The sequence below is a fragment of the Electrophorus electricus genome, chromosome 3 (genome assembly GCF_041902795.1).
Source record: "Electrophorus electricus isolate QZ-2024a chromosome 3, ASM4190279v1, whole genome shotgun sequence".
Taxonomy (NCBI): Eukaryota; Metazoa; Chordata; class Actinopteri; order Gymnotiformes; family Gymnotidae; genus Electrophorus; species Electrophorus electricus.
In genome coordinates, this window is record NC_137499.1 from 23,385,360 (window position 1) to 23,406,282 (window position 20,923).

Consider the following 20,923-nt stretch of genomic DNA (forward strand, 5'->3'; position numbering starts at 1 on the left):
ACGCCTTGTCACAACTTAGTTGAGATCCACAGACAGGTCCTTGAATTTCATGGATTGCTTTTTGTCTTGACAACGCAATGTAAATTGTGGGCCCAGGTGTTTCCCTTTCCAGACTATGTCAAATCAATTCAAATTGCAACAGGTGGACTCCTACTGAGTTCTGCCTCATCTCGAAGTAAACAGGATACACCTGACTACAACTTGGAGGGCCAGAAAAGCGTGTACATTCATGAATAGGAGCTTTCCAAATTTAAACCCATATCACTGTGTGCAGCAATTGAGTCAGAATACTTTCTGACTAGCACATTTACTAGGACTGTGACAGAGGCAGAGCTTTCTCACGTGGATTATAGATAAGGTTCCCTGGCCTGACACTTAATTACTCTTGTAAATAATATTTACTTGCAATTGTTTCCATTTATTTTGTATGCGTTACTCTCTCCAGTGCCACCCAAAGGGTGGATGAGTTCCCTTCTAAGTCTGATCCACCGAAGATTTGTTCCTTCAATCAAGGGAGCTTTCCCTGTCACTCATTAGGCGTCTACATCTGGTTCTTATACAGCTACATTGAGACCATCCCTATTGTTAAAATACTACATAAATAAACATGAATTTAGTTGAAGTAAATAATACATAGCCAGTTACTATCCAACATGTTTAATCTCTCAGTCAATTCTGTTGGCAATATAGCCTAATTTAGCAATACTAAAAATACACAACCAATAGGCTTTCATTAGTTAAATTTATTTTAGTTATTTCAGGTCAAATTTGTTAAATGTTTTATTTGTGAGTGTACTTGTACACATGTCCTTGTCATACTGGAATGGTAAATTTAACTTTAGGAAAGATGCATACTTGTGTTCAGAGCTCCTTTGAATGAACTGTGTAGTAATTCTGTGTAATCGGTGTAATTTTGCGACCAGAATTTCAATATTGTGTGAAAAACACAGGCATGCTCATATATATATATATATTTGCATTGACTAAACTAAAAATATGAGTAATAAAGCTGTTTTTTTCGGTACTTTTGCATCATGCAGAACTGGACGCGGTGTTTCATCCTGCCGTGTTAGGTGCTGATGTATGATGATTTCAAGCTTTCATTAGTGGACTTGTTTAGCCTTTGCATGGTTTCCAACAAGCCAGCAAATTGCTCTTCCTGAAACACATGAAATGGTGCCTTACAGATTAATGCAGAATATCGCACCCGTTTGACATGGTTTGTTTGAAATGGGCAATAACAGAGGCAGCTACCGTCACTTACCAAGACATTCATCCGTTCCGCTGCAACCAAGGCAACACTTAGTTTCCTCTCATCTTCCTCTCGCTCCTCTTCTATGACCCCCAGTCTGTAACAGACATAAAAGATCAGCATTTTGCTCCCCAGCCAAAGTAAAATAGTAACTGACATCTAACTCATGTTTTAGTCATGTCCTAGTATTCTTTACCTGAAGGCTGCACTGACAAGCTGTTCCTCACGCATCGCTAGAACGCCCCGGAGTTCCTGTATCTCTGCCTGCAGCTGAGCGTTTTGTTCCTGGCTCTGGATAATGAAGTCCTCCAGCCGTTTTGCCATTTCCAGCTCACGCTCAGCCACCTGCTCCACTCCCAGGCGTAGCTCAGACAACTCCTGTGCATGCTGTGGAAAGAAAAAACAAACCTCTGTCAAACCGCTGTTTCATAACAGCATCTTCAGTTTCTTCTATTAAGTGAAAATATATCTATAAAAAAAAAAGAAAGAAACAAGTATTAAAATGCTATTAAATACTCATAAAATGGTGATGGTATAGTAACCATTCAAAAAAAGCCATGCCACAAACCTCTTTTTTTGGAGACATTAGTAAAAAAGAAACAAAGCCATTCCAAGGCATTGGCAATTTAGACAGTGTAGTGTAAACTCCAAGGTATAGTGGTGCATTTGCTGATGTAGAGAAGAGGATGTAAGTGAATGCACCTTGTCCAGAAGGCTCGTCTCCTCGTATTCTGTTTTTATCTGATAAGGCTCTTTGTTGATTACTTTAATCCAAGGAACAGGAGCAGGTGGGGCTTTAAAATGTATGCTCTATGTCAACACACATAAGAAATATTGATCGTTACATCACTACACAGGTGCTCGAACCAAAACTATAGAGCCGCATGTTTCATGAGCCTTGGTTAAGGATGATGAGAAACAAAGGCTTACTGGCTGTGGTGGTGATATAGCCATGGGGGTCATTGTGGACAGGTCTTCAGTACTTTTCTGTTTCTTCAGAGACAGGTGATGACGCCGTTCTGATCCAGGAACGCTTTGTGTCCTCTTGACTTGCTTCCTCTGCCTGTCTTTGCCGTGGTTGACTTTTGAATCTGTAGGTAGGTGCTGCAAAGACTTGTTCAGGGGACTGTACTTGCCCAGATCTCGTGGAGGCACATAAGAGGGCTTGGATTCTCCTGCTCTGAAACTTGGGTGCAGATAAATTTTGCAGATAAATGGTGAGAAGAGTTGGCTGTAATCATTTAACTAACCATACTACTGTACTCATACTATGTTCTTGTAACAGAGTGTTGAATTATTTATTAGAAATTAACCAAGGCCAATTCAATGACTAAGACATGAATAGTGTTGATTTTTATATGGCTGTGTAGCAATAAAACCACTTCCTCACTTGCTACAATTGATCCTTGGAGCATCTGGACCGAGATGATCTGTAATTTGATTCAAGATAGATGGAAGGGGCTGCAGGCTGTTTATTGTTTCCTTTGAAAAACAGCAAGGCAACTCTATTAAACATGTAGATTTATGCATCTTTAATGGTAACATAATTTGTAGATTTTTAAAAAGAATTTCAATCCTAGTTAACTGAGGGCTATAATCCAGTAAGTTTTAGAGTCCAGTGACAGGACAGAATCCAGAACAACAACCTTAGCGATTGAGTTTTTAAATGGATTTGTTACACTGCCCACCTGATTCATAGGGGAGATAATATCCACTTGCAGGCTATGGAGGACTGCAAGGCGTAAAGGCAGGTCCACATAGCCATCAAACCGCGCCATGTCCAACTCACTCTCGGGGTTTGACACACGCTGCAGGAAGCCTCTCATAGGCTCCCAGTGCTGCTCCAGGAAGTCATTCATGAAGAGCATGTACTCCTCTTTCTCCCCAAACCTACAACAAAGTCAAATGAGAAGCTGAGATAGATAGATAGATAGATAGATAGATAGATAGATAGATAGATAGATAGATAGATAGATAGATAGATAGATAGATAGATAGATAGATAGATAGATAGATTGATTGATCCCTTGAGAACTTTGTATATCATAAAATAATTTAGCATAATTGACTGAAAGTAAAATTCATAATATCATTTAAGAATGTTTGATCTAATGCAAATATGCAGAAATTGACATGTTGAATTTTACACTATCTAGCAGGGACACTTGCATGCAAATGTTTTGTGCAATTCTCCAATTGCAGATTTACTTACAAGGTGAAGTTGGCAAGGTTCTGTATGACCTTTGCTGTAAGAGTGAGTGTACGCAGAGTGTTTGGTTCAGGGTAAGGCTGGGTAAGTCCGAACAATGAGGGACTGAGTATGGCTGGGCAGAGGAAACGGAGAAAGAGAGATGCTGAAATGAGGCGATGTCCAATTTCTGGTCGTCTACGTTCCTCACAGTCTGACACCCAGCTGGAGAAAATTTCGTTCAGCTCCACGGGGAATGAGCTACAAGCACCAGGAGGCACAATGAATCACAGCAAGTCTGTCTCAAATCGTTAAAACTGGGTTGAGTCATTGCCAAGTTACTAGTATAAAGAGAAAATAGTTATATCTACAAAATGCTCTGTATCACAGAAATTGATTGTTGTTAGTGTTCCCCTTCAGTGTCATTTAAGTGTTTCATTTTCAACAAAATGTTCTCTCCACCAACCTGTGCATCTCAGCGATCTGCTGCACTACTTCAGCACATGTCTCTTTTAGATGATTCTGATTGACAGGGAGGTCTGAGGTGGAGCATTTCCGAGGGTCTACTTCACAGCTTTCTGATGAAGCATACAGTCGAGCAATAAACTTCCCTGTTCATCAGAAAACAAAACAAATGTGAGCCAAGAAAATGTTAAAGAGATGTTCTGACTTGAAAAATAGATTTTGAAAACCCAATTATCACAAGATGTAATGGTCTAAACTTATAGTAGATTCTGATATAAAACCTTCATACCAAGAGTATCAATGAGATACTTCTGCCCAACCAGCTTCATGTATTCATCAATAGCCTTTGTGGCTAGAGTGTTCTCTCTGAAAATCAGGGCCTCGTTCTCCCCCAAGCGCTGGACTTCAGCACTGCCTAGGTCAATCAAGAACTCCTGTATATGCAAAAAATATTGACACCCTTGGCAGGTGCAAGGTACACACTTTCTTTCTCTGCACTGTATGATCACATGTAGCAGATGTCAAAGGTACTTACTTTTGCCTTCCCTATGCTTTGAAGCACATGTACAAGGGCTCCTGCCAGTTCCTCTTTGTCCTTGACATTAAGAAGGGGTTCCAGACTGCTGCACATGCGGCCGTAGCCCACAGTTACGTATTCCGCAAACTCCTTGTACTTCTCGATTGGCAGCACTTTCAAGTTCTGGAATCGGGCCTTTACGCGAAGTGAAGCCTGTGGTCCCAGCTGGTCCTTTGCACTTCCAGTGCCAGGAGGTTTGTAGGGAATGATGGGGTACCATTTCTCCTGAAAAGCCCGTCCTTTTATATCTGATAAATTCAGAGCCACACTGCCCAGTGGATGTAGGATAGACTCATCCTTCGAATGGCGCTTCTTCTTGGGATCATCATCACGGAAGAGGTGCAAAGTGACCTGTGTGACGTGGGGGAGGTTGTCGAGCTCAAATAGCTCTCCCCAAAAGAGGTGGCAGCCTCCTGCAGTTCCACTTCCTCCAAGACCCCCACCTATCGCTCCAGCTCCTCCATCACCTGCCAGGTTTGCTGAGTGGGATGACTTACCCACGGCACGGCTAGTAGTGCGAGCAAATAGCGTGCCGTCAAGGTACAATTCACAGTAGTAGCGCCTCTTTGGAAGAAGGTCTTTGGCTTCATTTACCCACAGACTAAGGGAGTTCTCTGTACGCTCACAGTTGTCCTATGTAGGAAACATTCAAAATTATTGAGTGTTTTACTTAATAAGAGAACATGCAGAGAATGTCTGATGCTTGACATGTTGCTACAATTCACAGCTCATTTGCTACCTTATTCGGTTGGGCAGCACGCCTCAAGTTCTCGATCCATCTGTCTCTCTCTGCAGCTGATTTGCACCCAAAACAGTGGTTGCTCTCTGAGTTTATCACCTCAAAGCAGTACTTCTCCCCAAGAATGGAGCTGTGTACTGGCCTGATGACAGTAGTGCGGTCTGCACTTACATCCAGGCTTTCTGCAGCACTTACAGGAATGGACAGGGATTCTCTTGAGCCAAACATGCTAAAACAGAGATATAGATGACAATCTAATCAGTGAACACCAATGAATCATTGAAGTGCTGCCCCAAAATTATTTGATTGATTGTCATGGCATAGGTGCTGCAGGCTATATACTGTACCCTGGAGCTGCTGATAGTCCAACAGTATGTAGCTGCGTGCTGCTCAATTTTTTCTGAGCGCCACTCTGTAAACGGCGCTTGATCATTGCCTAGTGAGAGAAGAGAAAAGAACACAGTGAGAGAGTGAAACTTGCTAATGTATGAAAGGAATTGGCTGATCTCATGCAACTCATAGGCAGATTATAGCTGGATGGGATGCAGTGAACTGTGGAAGTGCATCAATAGGAACTCACCCTTACTCCTCCATCTTGGCCTTTTGACTTAGGAGCATTGCCAGGGGCCACATGGTCTGGACTGCACTCTGGAGAATATGGAGCAGCTCAGGATTACTTTGGAAATATGAATCCTTGGAGTATTACAGTCCTGTGCATGTTCTGATGTATTTCTAAGGTGATGCAGGGGTGACTAGCATGTCATAACTATAAAACATTTATTTTAACCATTACAGGAAGCATAGTCATTTCCCTTTTGCTTTCTCGCACAGCCATTTTAAAATGAAAATACACTGATCTTGGATATCTGAATGAAATCTACAAGATATAAAACTAATTATTATGTCTTCTGGTTTTACAGATCTCTAATTTGTTAAATCTTTACAAAGCTATACTTAGTAGGAATCATACATATTTATGGTAAAAAACAAGCACAAAACAGGATGTGGTTTCAGGTTGGAGCACTTCAAAATTACAGTTCTCTAGTTCTCAGTTCAGTAGTTACATTGAAGTTTAGTGAATGTTTAGTAAATTTGTTACTGTAGACCACTGCAACCCCGGGCTTAATTATACTCAAATATCGTGGACTCCATTTTATAAACCAAATATCACCATAAAGATTCCTTTCACCCCTAAATCGGTCAGCTCACAGTGATCTTTTGCTTACCAAAAGTCCCCCCGCATATAATCCATCGCCTGAAAACCATGTCCATCTTCCTAATCAGTCTTTTGTTCTTAATATCTAGGACCAACTCTTAAATGCAGTTATATGACCTTCTTCTTTTACATCAGAATAATCCACATACTTGTATGGAGATCAGAAAGCATTTGTCTAAGGGGTTGAAATGCAGTGGTGATGCTATCTCCCAAATTTACAGGAAGCAATTTCACAGCCATACACATGCCTAATCACATCAGCTATTTCCTCTGTAGCAAACTTTTGAACACAAGCCCACCTTAAATTTTATTTTATTTATCATGGCTGTGAAGCTCAGGGCTCTAAACTGGCCAAAGGCGGATAAATAAGATAATATGCCCCTTTGCCTCCAGGGTTTACTGTAAAATCCAATAATGCTTTTGGGACTTCCTTTCAAAGATAAAGGATCACATATGTAAATATGTATGGAGGCAGAAAAACCATACGTGATGTGTAGGGGGTTGTAAGCAAAGCAGGAGTACTAACCCAAATTGATGTGACTCTGATATGGCTCCGCTAAGGCACTGAGATTCTGGAGACTGAGACTGGAGAGGCAGCTACTTGTCCGGTTCCTTGTGCGCAACATAGGCTGAAGGAAAGATCAAGTGCTGATAAACCAAACCTTCTACACAGAACCTGACCTCAGTCAGCTAGAACATATACAGGAAAAAAAGCTAGGGATAGTCAACCTGATATACTACATTGTTCTTTAGAGGTAATAGTGAGATATTCGGTTTGTCCAGGACTTAATCATTAGAAGCAGTTCAGCTTGGTTTTATTGGGGTGAATTTAGTGGGGTGAATGCATTATAAAATAAACAATCTACCTCCCCCTCCCGGGGAATGAGGATCTGTCCATCCTGCAGAATACAGTTGTTGACATCCCATACTGGAATGTCCTGAGGGGGGGCCCAGCACAGCTGCAGTGCCTCTGGGACCACAGGCTCTGGACTGAGGGCTTCTGGTAAGATAACAATAATAAAAAAATCATAGCTAAAGAAGCACTTTCTAAGTTAAATTTAAATATCCAATTAATTTTCTTGTTAATGTTCTTGAACTGAAAACAATTGCTAGAACATCAAAGGAATGTGTTTTGCTCTTTTTTTGGTAATATATTATAGCTTTATATATAATAGATTTAAGTAATATATTTTACACAGATATATACTATATATAAGTTGAAACATCATGCAGTGAGGTTGGTTCTGAGTGTACCAAAGAAGTTGAAATTTTAGCCTGTCTCTCTGGCTGCCTATAGCTTTCATTACTGGCTGTTACAGATCTGAGCTCTCCTCTTTCTTGGCTATACATGTTTGATTATACAGTAGGACCTCTAACCTAAGCCCTCATTGAAAAATGATCTAACTCTAATTGTTTAAAAGTGTTCCATTGAGCAATTCATCAACCTTATAGCTTCTGAATTGTGTACCTTTTAATCCTTTAAATTGTGGCAGTAGTAAAACAGGTCTCACCATGTTCTATAATGGGCGTGCTGTTCCTGGTCTGCAGACGTGGTCTCTTCAGTTTCTGCGAGACTTGGTGCAGGTATTTTCTGATTTTTCCTTTCTGAGGTGCTTCGGTGGTGGCGGCAGAGCCTGATGCCTCAGAGGTTCCAGCAGCCGAGGACGAGGGGGACAGTACAGAGGAGAGCAGCGACCCTGGCGGCTCTGACAGGGCCCTGCGGAAAGGGTTCTTTCTTGTTGGCCTGTCTGCTTTTGTTGAGTTTTCTCCTCCACGAGGTGCTGTTGATGATTTGTCTCCTGTATCTTCACTCAAAGCTTTCCGCCAGCTCTGCATTTTACTCCATTTATTTGCAGCTCCTTTCTCTAGCCTATCAAACGTACCCTGTCCCACCGCCTCGGACTTTGCACCGATATGCCATTGGTAGGTGTTCAGTGGATTTTCATCTTCTGATCGCTCAGCTTCTTTCTCGGTAGGGCAGTTTGTCTCAACAGACTGCACCATTTCTTCCTCTTTATGCTGTGGTGATGATATGGAATCTGACTCTTCTTTTGTGCCCATTTTTGTTTTAGGTCTGTTTACTTCACAAACAATTCTTAAAATGTTTTGGTGTTCTAGTGAAATGCCAAATCTGGGTGAATCCTGCAGCTCTTTTTAACGTACTGACGCATAAATCGTGGTCTACTGTCTTCTCTCCCTCCTTCCAGACATCAATTCAGCAAAACCACTTGCTCATGCTGTGCTTGCCTTGCAGCAGCTACTTCCTGTTGGACAGTCACAGCTATCGAATATCTATCCTTTGCTGCTACAAAAGTTCTTCAGCAGAGTTTTTGTCTCTTTTGAGTCTCCGCGGTGGTTGATGTTGTGCCTCTGACTGTTTTCACTGGTTCACTATGTGAATGTTTGCCTCGTCTCTCACCCATGAGCTGCGGAGCAGAACCCCGAAGAGCTGAACCCAGTAATCCGCATGAGAGATGATGATCCACCAGATTCGTGTGCCGTCTCTTTTGTGTTTGGGGTTTCAGAGTGCTGTTTGCCACACAGGAAGTCTCTCAGGTTGAGCGAGGAAGCCAGGTTGAGATATACATTGTATGTGTAAAAACTGAAAAGCAGTGAGTTTCAGGGCCGGGCTTTTTTCTTCTTTTTTTTCTTGAGAGTGAATTAGAGTCTGTGCTGGGTATCAATTCTACAGATACACTGGCAAATCTAATATTGGTCTGTAATGTGTAATTGCTCTAATAGATACACCCATTCTGATACTCTGTTGCATCACCCTTTCCTATTTGACCAAAGAGCACGCGCAATTTAGGAAAGCACAAAACAACTAACCATCAGACAATTCATGAGTACACAGACCTGACTGAAACTAGCTGCCTGTAGGTACTGCTGTACAATAGCTAAAAAAGTGATCTCTCAGTGATGAATGTAGCTTTTAAATAGTGGAGATATTAATTTGACTTTATAATCCACATTTCTGTAAATTCAGAGCTGGTAGAAAGGAAAGTGTGTATGTGTGTCTGTATTTATTCCTTGTTCATGGTACTTTTAGCGTGTGTAGTGAGCTTGTGTTGTGAGTAACTGAAACTTATTGTAGTTTACTTATTGTAGGGTATTGTTTGTTATTGCACTTATCGTTGTCTCTGCTGGAGCTTATATCTATTTTACACTTCTAGGCATCAGTATTGATCCCTGTATTTCTACAGTATCAATCCCTGCATTTCTACAGTATTCTAGATCATTGGTATGTTGGACTCTAACCTACTGTACTGTACTAGGATGTATTCTATAAGGAAATGACAAATCACTTTTGTAAGTCACTCTGGATAAGAGCTTCTGCCAAATGCTGTAAATGTAAATGTAACTGTAGTGAACATTAATATTTATGTATTTAGTGAACATTAATATCTGTGCATTTATTGCTGGTTCATGGTATTTTTAGCTTGTGTAGTGAACATTAATATTTTATATGAAATAGTTGGTATGGATTAGGTATTCTCCAACTTTTTTTCTGATTCATTTATTGGCAGTTGGCTAATATTTCCTGTCACAGTAGCATTACTTCCTGCTGAGTTGACTTTCATACGTTTCATTCGTGCTACAAAAACCACTTCCTGTGCTGATGTGCTTCAGACTCAAGTTAATGTTATAAACAGTATAGAGGGACATTACAGAAGAGTAAAGAATGCTTTTACTATAATCTAGGACAACAGCCCAAGGTGGCCATCGCTGTGTAGAAAACAACTAAATGAAAATGACACGTTAAACCGATGTGATGCCCAGCAGGTGATATAAGCTGATATATATGCCATTTGAACAAGAAAGTATCTGTGTCTGATAGTATCAAGAAAGGAAAGTGTGTGTGTCTGTGTATTTATTGCAGGTTCATGGTACTGGGATAAGAGCACTCCAACAGAAAGAAATCAGAAGTAGAGGAAGGAGCGCCCTCTTGTGTTGAGATCGATGAAGTATTCAACAAAGATCAAACTAGCAAAACTGCAGGTTCTGCAAATAGTCTTCAGAGGTGTCCTCACTAAAATCGCTGCTTACTGAACTAAGCTGCATAAAGATCTGACCTCACTTTGATACAGACACCCCTCCATATAATGATGTAAAGTTTTTGTAAAGTGTTCAGGAGTCTCAGACTAATTTAATTTAATTTGTTGCCACAAAATCTAATTTTACAATCAATTCTAATTTGATCAATAAATGTGATTTAGATTTGAAAGCAAGACTTTGCAACTCATATACTGACAAAAGCAATCATTCTGTATGTTTATAATGAACAAACAAATCAAACACCATCTTAAAACCCATTAGAGACAATTTTTATTTCACACTTTATTTTAATGTGCAAGTGGTTTCACAAATTCATAGAGTGAAATATAATTTCCAATAAACATTGATTACATTTTGGTGACAAGTGGAGTGGGGTTAGAACAATAGGATCATATCATCGAATACTATCTAGTTCCTTTTACGGGTTAGGAAGGGCCAATAGCTCTATTAACTGATGTAGACATTGAACATTTAACAGTCCATGTCTCCCCCAAAGATCTGTCCAGCTCTGTCTTAATAAGATAACTCATTGGGGCCAAATACACATAGAATATTTCTATTTAAAATGTATAAATATTTTGTGTTTGAGAATAAGATCCCTATACTACTTCTTTTTTGGTTCTCTGAAGTTACAGTAGAATGCAGTCTTCTTATATAAAATACTCTACTGCATAGACTGAAAGTGATCATAAAGTGCTATAAAATTTGTTTCAAAATACCTGATCTTTATTGCTGTTTTTGCTATAGCTCGTCCAAAGCCCTGTTAGAAAGAGGAAAAAAGCATAGAAAATGCTGCATTTAGCCTGGAATTTCCTGTTTTGTTTTGGGAAGTTGCACTCCATCAGAGACTGGAAGTCATCTCCCTGCGCAGGGAGCAAAAATGCCTAGTCCTTGCATCTCCATACTTACAAACTCTTGGTATAACTATCCAGAGAGGCTTTTTAGGAGCAGACAGACTCTCGTGTTATTACTAACATGTTTACATGCTAGTGTTACACCTGTGTGCTGTATCACAACAATGTGGTGCAGGACACTACACATATCATGCAGTGCAGAACTTGGAGATGGAGAAGGAAGACATTCAAAAGAGTTTAAAATTAAAATATAGATGATCTGTTACATATTGCAAAGCAAATTTTAACATAAATGTGCACAGCTTGGCCCAGAAAAATTTTACTGGCATTACTTTAAGCATTATCTCTTCAGTAACCTTAACAAACCTTAACGAGCCATCTTCAAAAAGCTATATTCTCTGTCCTTGGTAAGAGATCAGACAAAAATAATACTGGCAACAACAATATAGCCCAATACTGCAAGGCCAAGGGCTAGCAAAAATTGAGATTGTGTCAATTAAAGAAATTACCACTCATGAGAAGCCTGATTGAACAGCAGTGCTTGATTGTACAACATTTTTTAATTGTGGTTATTTTTCAAGCAGATGAAGTTATGTTTGTGAATGAGGGTGTGGCTGGGCAGGGTGCCATCTCTACTCTCCTGCTTTGGTTCCGTTGTAGTCGCCCTGCATGTCTGCGTCATCCTCAGCAGCATCAGAGCTGTCAATCACCCCTCGACGGCCCGCCCCCGAGCGTCTCGTTGAGCTGCTGAAGGATGGCTCGTTACCTCGTCTGCAACAGCACAGCCACAGCAAAGCAACATCAGAGGAACGCCATGGAAACCTCACACTGCTTTTATATTCATGGTAACCTGGGTCTGAAACCTGCAAGACGTTTTGCCTCATAGGTTTTGGACGTATTTATTTGCCTCATAGGTTTCAGGGGAGAAACTAAAAAGGACAATAATAATAATAATAATAATAATAATAATAATAATAAGTGTAAACAGAAAAGAAAGAGTGACTGAGTCAAACAAAGCCCTTCAGGAAAACTACTTGTTATGCAAGAATGTTGAATGTGTTAAATATTTTACAAACCTAGCAAAGTGTGATGTCTGGTTTCCTTTATTTTAAACTTGAATGGGCAATTAAAGCAATGTTCAGCCTGTAATATGTAATACATGTAGAATACTAGTACTATTTACATTAAGTGCCTAAAATTTGAACCCACCAATCCTGTCATTAGCTTCCATAATAAGTACCATACCATGATGCTTTTGGTCTGTAGGGGTTTGCTTGATGAATGTGGTAAAAGAAATGCAAAGAAACTGCTGTGACTGTATTCCTAAAAGAGTCCTGTTTTCACTTGCCTCTGTGCATGTCTACATACTTTGAATTGCATGAAAACAAGTGTGTTTCCCACCAGAATACAGCCACAGGTGTGTCTTTTAGAGAAGAACATTACACTAAAGGTCAAGAGATTATGGAAGCATTATTGTCTCATTTGAGTCCTGTAAATACAGGCTAAATGAGATGGTTCTGTCAGCCACATATTAGGCAGAGAGGGAAATATGGTCTCAGTCTCATCTAAACCTGCATCACAGCTGCTCGAAGAAAACTGGGTGTGAATGTGTAGAAACCACCATCATGTAAATGTGTGACAGTATATACATGTGTGACTGTATACATGTGAATTCTGTCTGCAGGTGTGTGAGTGTGTGCAGATTCTCAGTTGTGCCTTGGTTTTCCACATAAAAGCATGACGGTATCCTACTCATGAAATAAACCATATTTCACTCAGAAAAAGAAAATTAATAGGCAGCCAGAATAAGGTATTGTGTGTGAAATAAGAAGTATAAAAAGTATTTGTAGCTGCTTCTAAGTACACAGGTACCTGCATGGTCACTGTGTGGGCTCGGGGTTGCCTCTGTAATACAGACACACAGTCTTTGTCTTCCAGTTTAACAGGGCAGTATAAGACCTGAGCTCAACTCACACTACCTCATTAATCTGTTCAAGTTCCACTTAATCCATGCCTGAGTCAATGACTCTTTTTAAACAGATCAACAACAGGCGAACTATTGTCAGAACGTTTGGGTTCATTGATTACAAGGTGTCCGAAACAAATGCTCTGGAATAATCAATGCAGTCGCATGCATTCCCCAGACCAGAATAAACATTACAACATAAATAATTAAAGCTGAAATATGAGCACTGCTAGCTGTGTCTGTGTCAATCTGCCACTTTGTGAGCCATACCTGAGTTTGTTCTTGAGGGCGCTGACCTCACGGCTCATGGCGTCGTTGGCCTCTGTGGCCTCGTCCAGCTCTCTCTGCAGCTTCCTGCGGGCGGCTGTGATGCGCTGAGACTCCTCCTCACTCTCCTCCAGCTGCCTCTTCAGCTGCTTCACACGAGCGTTTGCCTTGTCCGCCTGCGCGCGCGCACACACACACACACACACACACACACACACACACACACACACACACACACACACTTTTCACAGATGTGCTAATAAACATAGTTTTATCAGTCTGTGTGAATGTGAGTGTTGTGTGTGTGGGGCAGGGGGGTTGGAGGTCTGACCTAGGCCTATGATTCATATGCACATTACTGAGCTAACTGGACTGGACTGTTGATTTGACATGATCATGAGAGATTTGGTGCTAACACAAACCTATGCAGAAGCAGGCTTGCTCAGCTCAAACAAGATCAGATCACATATTTAAATGTCTCTTGTAATGGAAGTCTGTCTCACTCATGGCTGCTCCACTCTTTCAGGAGCAACCCAGTGAAATAATGAAATAAATGCAATAATGCAGTCTGTATGTAATGAGATTGCCAAGAGTCTTTTGCCCCCATAGTTAACCTCTTAAAGGAATAGCTGTTTCAGTTAGGATGGAATAGTGTTTGCTTAGAGTCTGTTTAGACCACACACACACACACACACACAATACTCAGCATTCTCCCATGACACTGCAGAAAATGCAATTCTTCATAACTTTGTTTACACAACAGGGATATGATACATTTCATAGTCTACACAGTGCTGTGTGCTGAGCAATCAGAAATGTGAACTTGGCTCTCGGAAAAAGGATATATTAATCTTTCCTGGCCACATTAGGGTAAGCTATATAGAGCGCTTTTGCTCCATCACAGGAAAATTGATCCTTTTACATGAATTTGATATAATACATTTGAACACTGCCAATAATTATTGACTTTTTTTCACCAAGGATTGCCTAATGTCATAGGAGTGTTGAACTGCACACAAATAACCATGAAGGCCCCGTCTGTTAATAAGAAGAGGTTTCATAGCGCAGCTACCATTAAAAGGAACAAAGTCTACAAGGAAACATGTCCTTGTAAGCTACTGTTTGTAGCAGTAGTAGTTGTAATTGCTTTTGCTAGATGGTTATTGTGGTGGTTATCGAAACTTAAAACTCTTTTTAGAACCTTCCTGGAAGCAGCTCTTGTTCTGCCGGTGATAAGGATTGAGCTGTTTCTCCAACCATTCTCCGACGCTAACTAGTCATTGACATATATTGACTTTCACATCAACGCATGAATGTGCAAATTTCCCAGACGACTCAAGCCAGTCACTCTGGTCTCCAGGAGGGAGTGTTGTGAATGCTGTGAGTGCGAGCGATAGGCAGACCTGGTCTTTGTACTGCTCTGCTTGTTTCCTCTCATCTTCCACCTGAATCATCATGTCCTTCAGCTTCTTCTCCTTCTGCCGCACCGTTTTAGCCACTGCCTGCTTGTCCCTAAATTCCCAACCATCACGTGTTACTATCAAACCAGTGTGGCTCAAGCAAGTCTAGTAGCTTAGGTTGGTTCTATAAAAACTTTCTCATGGTCCATGAGATGTAATGTCTTCAAACTCAAGTACCAACAATTACTTTATTATTCCAAGTCTCCTGCTCCCTACCTGTTTTCCTGGTCAAGCTGCTCTTCCAGTTGAGACACTTTCGCTTCCAGGGCGGCAATAGAGGACTTAAACTTGGATTTAACCTGGTTCTCCATCTCTTGCAGTTTGGCCTTCAGATCTTTGTTCTGCCTCTCCAGCTGCTGACGGGCACTCTCGTTCTTCTGAGAGGTGGTGCGTTCTGTCTGTAGCTCATTTGTTAGTTGATCCACCTTTAGAATGGAGAAGGAAGAAAAAGTCAAGAGGAAAATCCCTTTGCTGTCACTGGTCAAATGACATCCTAAATATCTCAGCTGGTCGGATGGAGGGAGCGGGGCAGCGTGCACAGAGCATGCCCTGGATGAGGTCCTGTAGTATGAATATGAGACTGTTGTGGTGGGCGATGGCGGACCACCTGCTGCGAGCTCTTCCGCAGCTTGTCATTGAGCATCTCCATGTTGCCCTGCTCCTCTTCCAGCTCCTCCTCCAGCTGGGAGATCTTTGCCTCCAGACGGCGCTTCTCATCACTCAGCGCAGACCTGCACCATTTCATAACAGTGCGCTTTAGCCAGCTAACCATCTGCATCACAGATACAGATTGTATATCCATATTTTAACATTTAATATTATGTAAGTTTGTTTAATGTGTTTAATAGTATGTTTCCATATCTAGCGGCTACATTATTAAACTATCTGTACTAAACTATTTCAAAAGTCACAAGATTGACATAAATACCCAATGCACAACACAGGATAAGATGTTAATATAAATGTTTCTAACCTTCAAATGGAAACAATAATAGCACCAAACCAATAGCAACAACAGTACCCAGGATTAGATGTTTTTTTGTTCCAACCACTTATCTTTGCTAATTTGCTATTTAGCTCAATTTATTAATTTGTGAAAACAAATGGGTGACACAAATTTATGAACTTTTACAGCTCTGCACGCAGAATGTACATATACACATTTTGCATACTAAAATGTATCTGCATGTGAAATTGGAGCTTTTTCTCAGCTGTAAAGCTATCAACTATATATTAGCCTGCTCCCATAAACTGCAATGCGACAGTGTATGAACAAGCACATACAATCAGATCAGAGCTCAGATTCAAAATGGTTCATATTTCACTTTGGAAACACTTGTTCAATCAAAGTTAACAATTAACTAGCATCTATCTGTTTTCTAACAAGGGTGGTTTGTAAAAAGAAAATTCGTTTTTGTTTTGGCCAATCATTGGCCATTGATGCCCTCTGTTTTATTGATACTGACTTTCCAGATGCGTTGCTGGCAAGCTCATCGGCCAACTCGTCCCGCTCGGTCTCAGCCTGCTTCTTGGCTCTCTCTGCTGCAGCCAAATCCTGCAAGCCAACAGTTTCAGTAAATGCTGAAAAGAACAACGTTGTACTTCATTAACAGTAAACAGACCTCAAGCGCTAGGTCCTATAGACTTTTAGCTTCCCTTTCCATGGGAATTAGATGTGTTGACAAAGAGGTTACGTTAGCTGTTCAATGAGCTACCAGGGATAACAAATCATGAGGTTCGGTTTGAGTAACACTGACATAATGAGATTGACAGGCTTGCTATCTGATCTGCTGCTTTCCAGGAAATAAGTTAGGTGTGGAGTCATTGCACATGTAGATGTATTGATGTTTGTAATAGTGGTCCACCTCCTGTAGCTGCATGAGCTCGGCCTCCAGGTTCTTGGCCTTCTTCTCACTCTCCTTTGCGGTGGACAGCACATCCTCCCTGGCAGCACGTGCATCGTCCAGCTCCCTCTGGAAGTCCTTCATCTGGGCCTGCCAAGTCAAAGATGCCAACAGAAGGGCTGATTGGACAGCAGGGAACCGAGCTGTGCGTTTGCAGGCTGGTTTGTGGACGTGCAGTGCAGCAGAAGCCTGCAGTGGGCACCTGGAGCTTGCGGAGCTGTTTGATGGCTTCGTCCCTGCCCTTGTTAGCTGTGTCAATCTGACCCTCGAGGTCCTTCATGTCTCCTTCCATCTTCTTCTTGGATGCTGACAGTGCAGCTCTCTGCTTGCGCTCATCCTCCAGCTCTGTCTCCAGCTCACGCACCTGTTGAGAAATGGTTTTCATCCTCCATATAAGGGCGCATAGAACACATCCTCTTGGCTTTGGTCATATGTGCCCCTACAATATAGGTGTCATAACTAGTTGCTTTGAGTGCACGCACACACCTGCTTGACCAGCTGCTTCCTCTTCTCCTCTCCCTGCTCGTCTCGGCCCTGCAGGTCACGCTCAAACTGGGCTTTGAGGGCCTGCATGTTCACCTCCAGACGCAGCTTGGCATCCTCTGCTGCCTGCAGCTCGTCCTCCAGCTCCTCCAGCTGGGTCTTCATCTCCTCCACCTGTGCCTCCAGACCACGCTTTGACTTCTCCAGCTCATGCACCTGTAACAGAAAGGTTTGAAATAGAAAAATATAGACACAAAACTCACTCTTTCATTTCATCTGTCTTTAGAAGACCTGGATGAGGTCTGGAACACGGGTTGGAGGTGACACCTGCAGGATCACCGATCATTTTGTGAGTGTTCTGAGTATACATTTAAAATCTGGAAATCAGTTAACTGAAAGTCAAACTCACATTCTTGCCCACATCATCCTTGGAGCTGACTAGGTCCTCCATCTCTGCGCGCAAAGCTTTGTTTGCTCTCTCAAGCTCCTCGCGAGCATCCTGCGCTTCGTCCAGTGCTCGTGCCAGAGACAAAGCCTTTGTTTCCTTCTCTCGAGCCTCTGCCTCTGCACGGTCCCGCTCCTCTGCATACTTACAGGAGATGCTCTTCTCCTCCGCCAGCATCTGAAGGGAGAAAACACAGACAACTTAGCAGACAACTGACTGTGCAAATATAGGTAATGACTCAGAGGGCAAACAACTGTTATGACTCAAGAGGCCATAGGTTGGATCCCAGCAGATGGTTGCTGTTGTAGAAACCTTCAAAATATAATTTTATTGGTTAATGGTTGCTCTGGCCAAAGCTAAGTGCCCAAATAAGCAGCAGTTTTATGCATTCAACAAAACTTCAACATAAAACATTCAAAAGTAACAAAAACAAAGAACTGTCCTAATTTATCAAAAATTAATTAATTAATTGAATTAGAAGTAAACCTGATCAAATTTCTTCTGCTTCTTCTCCAGGTTGGATACAAGCTGTCGCTGGTTGTCCAGGTCCATCAGAATATCCTCCAGCTCCTGCTGCAGCCTGTTCTTGGTCTTCTCCAGCTTCTCGTAGGCGACTGCTTTCTCCTCAAACTGAGTGTTGGATGCCTCCAGGTCTCTCTGCAGACGCTTCTTACCCTCTTCCAGCAACTCCACATTCCCGGACATCTCCTCCAGCTTCTTCTTAAAGTCGGACAGCTGCAAATGTAGCAAACAGTAAGATAAACAGTCAAAGGAGTGGCTATGGGTCCTGCAGTAGTGGAGGCCAAGATAGTAATCTGATTAACAGGTATAATACCTGGATATTGAGAGTGGAGACGTGTCGCTCTACGTTCCTCTTGGCCTCCGTCTCCTCTTCCAACTGCTCCTGCAGGCTGTTGCGTTCATCCTCCATCTGACGCAGCTTGGTGGAGAACTGTAACTTCTGCCTCGTCTCCTCTGCCAAGAGCTCCTACAAACACAGGAGCGCTCACAGGTCAGCATCCAGCCTCCAATACAGGAGCTCACTTTTTACAATCTGGCCTCCAGTAGAGAGGGTCAGAAGTGGCAATGCTAGTTTACACCAGTAGCACATCCATCACCATAGTCATTTTTAGTGGTCTGTGAAAGTCACTGACTATTAATGTCTCTGACCATTAACTGAAAAATAGTAATGTAGTACTATTAAAGTGAGGAATTAAAAAATATCATTCATTAGTGGTAATGAAGCAAAGACAACAGATTTGTAATTGATTTAGAAAGTGTGGTTTCTCAATCCAAAGAGGAAATTAGAAATTTTGGCATAATATTAGATTTAACCTTTTACACTTTTAAATTTCATATTGATGGTGTCACTAAAACAACTTTTTAGTTTAGTTTAGGTAGTTTAGTTTCTCAGACTACAGGATGCTAAGAGGCTAATTCATGCTTTACTTTTTCTCTCGATTAGACTGCTGCTATGAATTATTCACTGGATTAACAAAATGCACAGTTTACAGATAGACAGACTACAATTTGATCAGAATGCTGCAGCCAGAGTAATAACATATACAAAAAGGAAAGAAAATATAACACCTGTTTTAGCTTCATTATACTGGTTGCCTGTCTAATTATAACTGATTTTCACTGTTTTTCAAACCTAATAATGGACAAGCACCAATATACATTTTCGAGTGCCTTACAGAAAACATTAAAAATTGTGCTTTGAGATCATCAAATAAAATATAACTGGATAAAAGTCAAAAAGACACTCTTTTCCAATTCATATTTGTCACTTACTTTTAAAAAGCAGTTCTATTTAGATATGCGTTCTGTTAGGTGATGTTATTATTCTTATTATTCTTGTATTTTTTATTATTCCTGTACATTCTTATTATTCCTGTATTATACTGCTTTCACGGGCTTCATGTTTTATTTAATTTTACTGTGAAGTGCTGCATTTCTATGTATGAAAGGTGCTGTACAAATAGATTCAGGTGGTATTGAAGTGAGTGTCTTGTCACCTGAGTGTCTTGGAACTGAGATGTCAGGCTGGCCACATCCTTATTCAGCTTGATGTTCTTCCCTTCTGCTTCGTTCAGGAGGCTGGTGACGCTCTCTAATTCGACCTGCACGAGGACCCGATGTTATTTCTAAAGCTCTTCTTACTATGCATCTCCCTTACTATATAACAAGCAGTGTCGCCCAGAGAGGCGTTTTTATGGCAAAAGACAATGCAGTTCTGTTGTCGGCCACTCACTGTAATTTTGGATACGCGGTCTCCCAGCTCGGCTTTCTGTTTCTCACTGTCATTGAAGCGAGCCTGCAGGTCTGTCAGCTGTCCCTCCACCTTCTTGCGCTTGTGCTCCACATCCTGCTTGGCCTGAGAGAGTGAGCGGATCTCCACTGTCAGCTCTGATGTCTCCTTTTCCAGAGCCTGCTTGGCCTTCTCCAGGTTGGACCTCACCTAGCAATCACAGGAAACGCATCTGCAAGCGTCAGGACACGGGTGTGCAAAGTCATACTGGTGGCTTCTTGACAGTGGAGTTATTTCGTACCCTCAACATCTTGCATTGTAAGGGTGAGAGGGTTGATGCAGTTAAATAGAAGGTCCATTTATGGCAGAATATGGCAGCATGTTGGTTCTTTTAGCAAAAAGGAAAATGACTAATGTTCATGTATTTCTGAAATTATATTTCAGCATCAGTGCATGCAGTTTTTGACTGATGACCATACTGATTAATCTTACTGCTTTGTATGACTCACTGTTTTGGAAGTTGCACATAGGTGTGTGTGTGAGTGCCACTAACCCTTTTGGCTTGCTCCAGCTGCTCTGTGAGCTCCTCCACGGCCTGTGTGTGTTTCTGTCTCATCTCTTGCACCTGAGCCTCATGGCTGCGACTCTCCTCGTCCATGGCCTTCTTCAGCAGGGTCACTTCCTGCTCCCTCTTTGCCCTGCCGGATCAGGGCATGGGGTTTGCTGGTGCAGTGCTATTTTTTAATGCATTTTGGCTTAAAAATGTGTTTGCACTACCACCTTCTATGACTTCTGTTCGT

At 41.5% G+C, this 20,923-nt stretch overlaps 2 protein-coding genes and 1 long non-coding RNA gene across 9 annotated transcripts in view; 1 reads left to right on the top strand and 2 right to left on the bottom strand.

Annotated features, from left to right (window-relative positions):
- Positions 1-641: 641 nt before the first annotated feature.
- On the bottom strand, positions 642-9,030 carry rasal3 (RAS protein activator like 3). 4 transcript variants are annotated; one of them, XM_027028138.3, is made up of 17 exons: positions 7,949-9,005; positions 7,304-7,434; positions 6,964-7,066; positions 5,802-5,869; positions 5,569-5,657; positions 5,222-5,450; positions 4,441-5,115; positions 4,195-4,339; positions 3,907-4,051; positions 3,465-3,701; positions 2,941-3,142; positions 2,643-2,734; positions 2,183-2,438; positions 1,955-2,062; positions 1,449-1,639; positions 1,265-1,349; positions 642-1,159 (listed from the first exon to the last, which is right to left on the bottom strand). In XM_027028138.3, exons 1-17 carry the CDS (start codon positions 8,496-8,498, stop codon positions 1,070-1,072), a joined length of 3,396 nt encoding a protein of 1,131 aa, XP_026883939.2. In that variant the 5' UTR covers positions 8,499-9,005; the 3' UTR covers positions 642-1,069. The 4 variants fall into 4 exon arrangements, with proteins under 4 accessions (XP_026883939.2, XP_026883938.2, XP_081566841.1 ...); XM_027028137.3 differs by having other exon boundaries at positions 7,304-7,437; positions 7,949-9,001; XM_081710715.1 differs by lacking the exons at positions 6,964-7,066; positions 7,304-7,434; positions 7,949-9,005 and adding an exon at positions 6,448-6,615.
- A 192-nt stretch (positions 9,031-9,222) lies between these two features.
- On the top strand, positions 9,223-10,601 carry LOC113588788 (uncharacterized). Of its 2 annotated transcripts, XR_014122676.1 has the most exons (4): positions 9,223-9,313; positions 9,611-9,678; positions 10,140-10,220; positions 10,318-10,601. It is a non-coding gene; the product is annotated as an uncharacterized LOC113588788 (long non-coding RNA). The 2 variants fall into 2 exon arrangements; XR_003411882.3 differs by having other exon boundaries at positions 9,223-9,678.
- A 139-nt stretch (positions 10,602-10,740) lies between these two features.
- Positions 10,741-20,923, bottom strand: part of myh11a (myosin, heavy chain 11a, smooth muscle) — a 38,100-nt gene continuing 27,917 nt past the window's right edge. For 2 of the 3 annotated variants that reach the window (XM_035530464.2, XM_081710713.1), the window contains 15 exons: positions 20,677-20,821; positions 20,127-20,333; positions 19,891-19,995; positions 18,708-18,860; positions 18,359-18,607; positions 17,837-18,049; positions 17,431-17,643; positions 17,147-17,308; positions 16,906-17,034; positions 16,507-16,595; positions 15,648-15,771; positions 15,257-15,465; positions 14,984-15,092; positions 13,584-13,756; positions 10,741-12,118 (listed from right to left, as the gene is read on the bottom strand). In XM_035530464.2, the coding sequence (XP_035386357.1) occupies positions 11,980-12,118; positions 13,584-13,756; positions 14,984-15,092; positions 15,257-15,465; positions 15,648-15,771; positions 16,507-16,595; positions 16,906-17,034; positions 17,147-17,308; positions 17,431-17,643; positions 17,837-18,049; positions 18,359-18,607; positions 18,708-18,860; positions 19,891-19,995; positions 20,127-20,333; positions 20,677-20,821 (2,419 nt within the window). In that variant the 3' untranslated portion in view covers positions 10,741-11,979. Of the gene's footprint in view, positions 12,119-13,219; positions 13,253-13,583; positions 13,757-14,983; positions 15,093-15,256; positions 15,466-15,647; positions 15,772-16,506; positions 16,596-16,905; positions 17,035-17,146; positions 17,309-17,430; positions 17,644-17,836; positions 18,050-18,358; positions 18,608-18,707; positions 18,861-19,890; positions 19,996-20,126; positions 20,334-20,676; positions 20,822-20,923 lie in introns of all 3 variants that reach the window. The other variant, XM_081710712.1, reaches the window with a different exon arrangement.

Coding starts and splice junctions, on each gene's coding strand:
- rasal3 (XM_027028137.3), bottom strand. CDS start 8,498: ATGGGCACAAAAGAAGAGTCAGATTCCATATCATCACCACAGCATAAA. Junction 7,067..7,303: donor TCATTCCCCGGGAGGGGGAG/GTAGATTGTTTA, acceptor TCTTTCCTTCAG/CCTATGTTGCGCACAAGGAA. Junction 4,340..4,440: donor AAAGCATAGGGAAGGCAAAA/GTAAGTACCTTT, acceptor TTGCATATACAG/GAGTTCTTGATTGACCTAGG.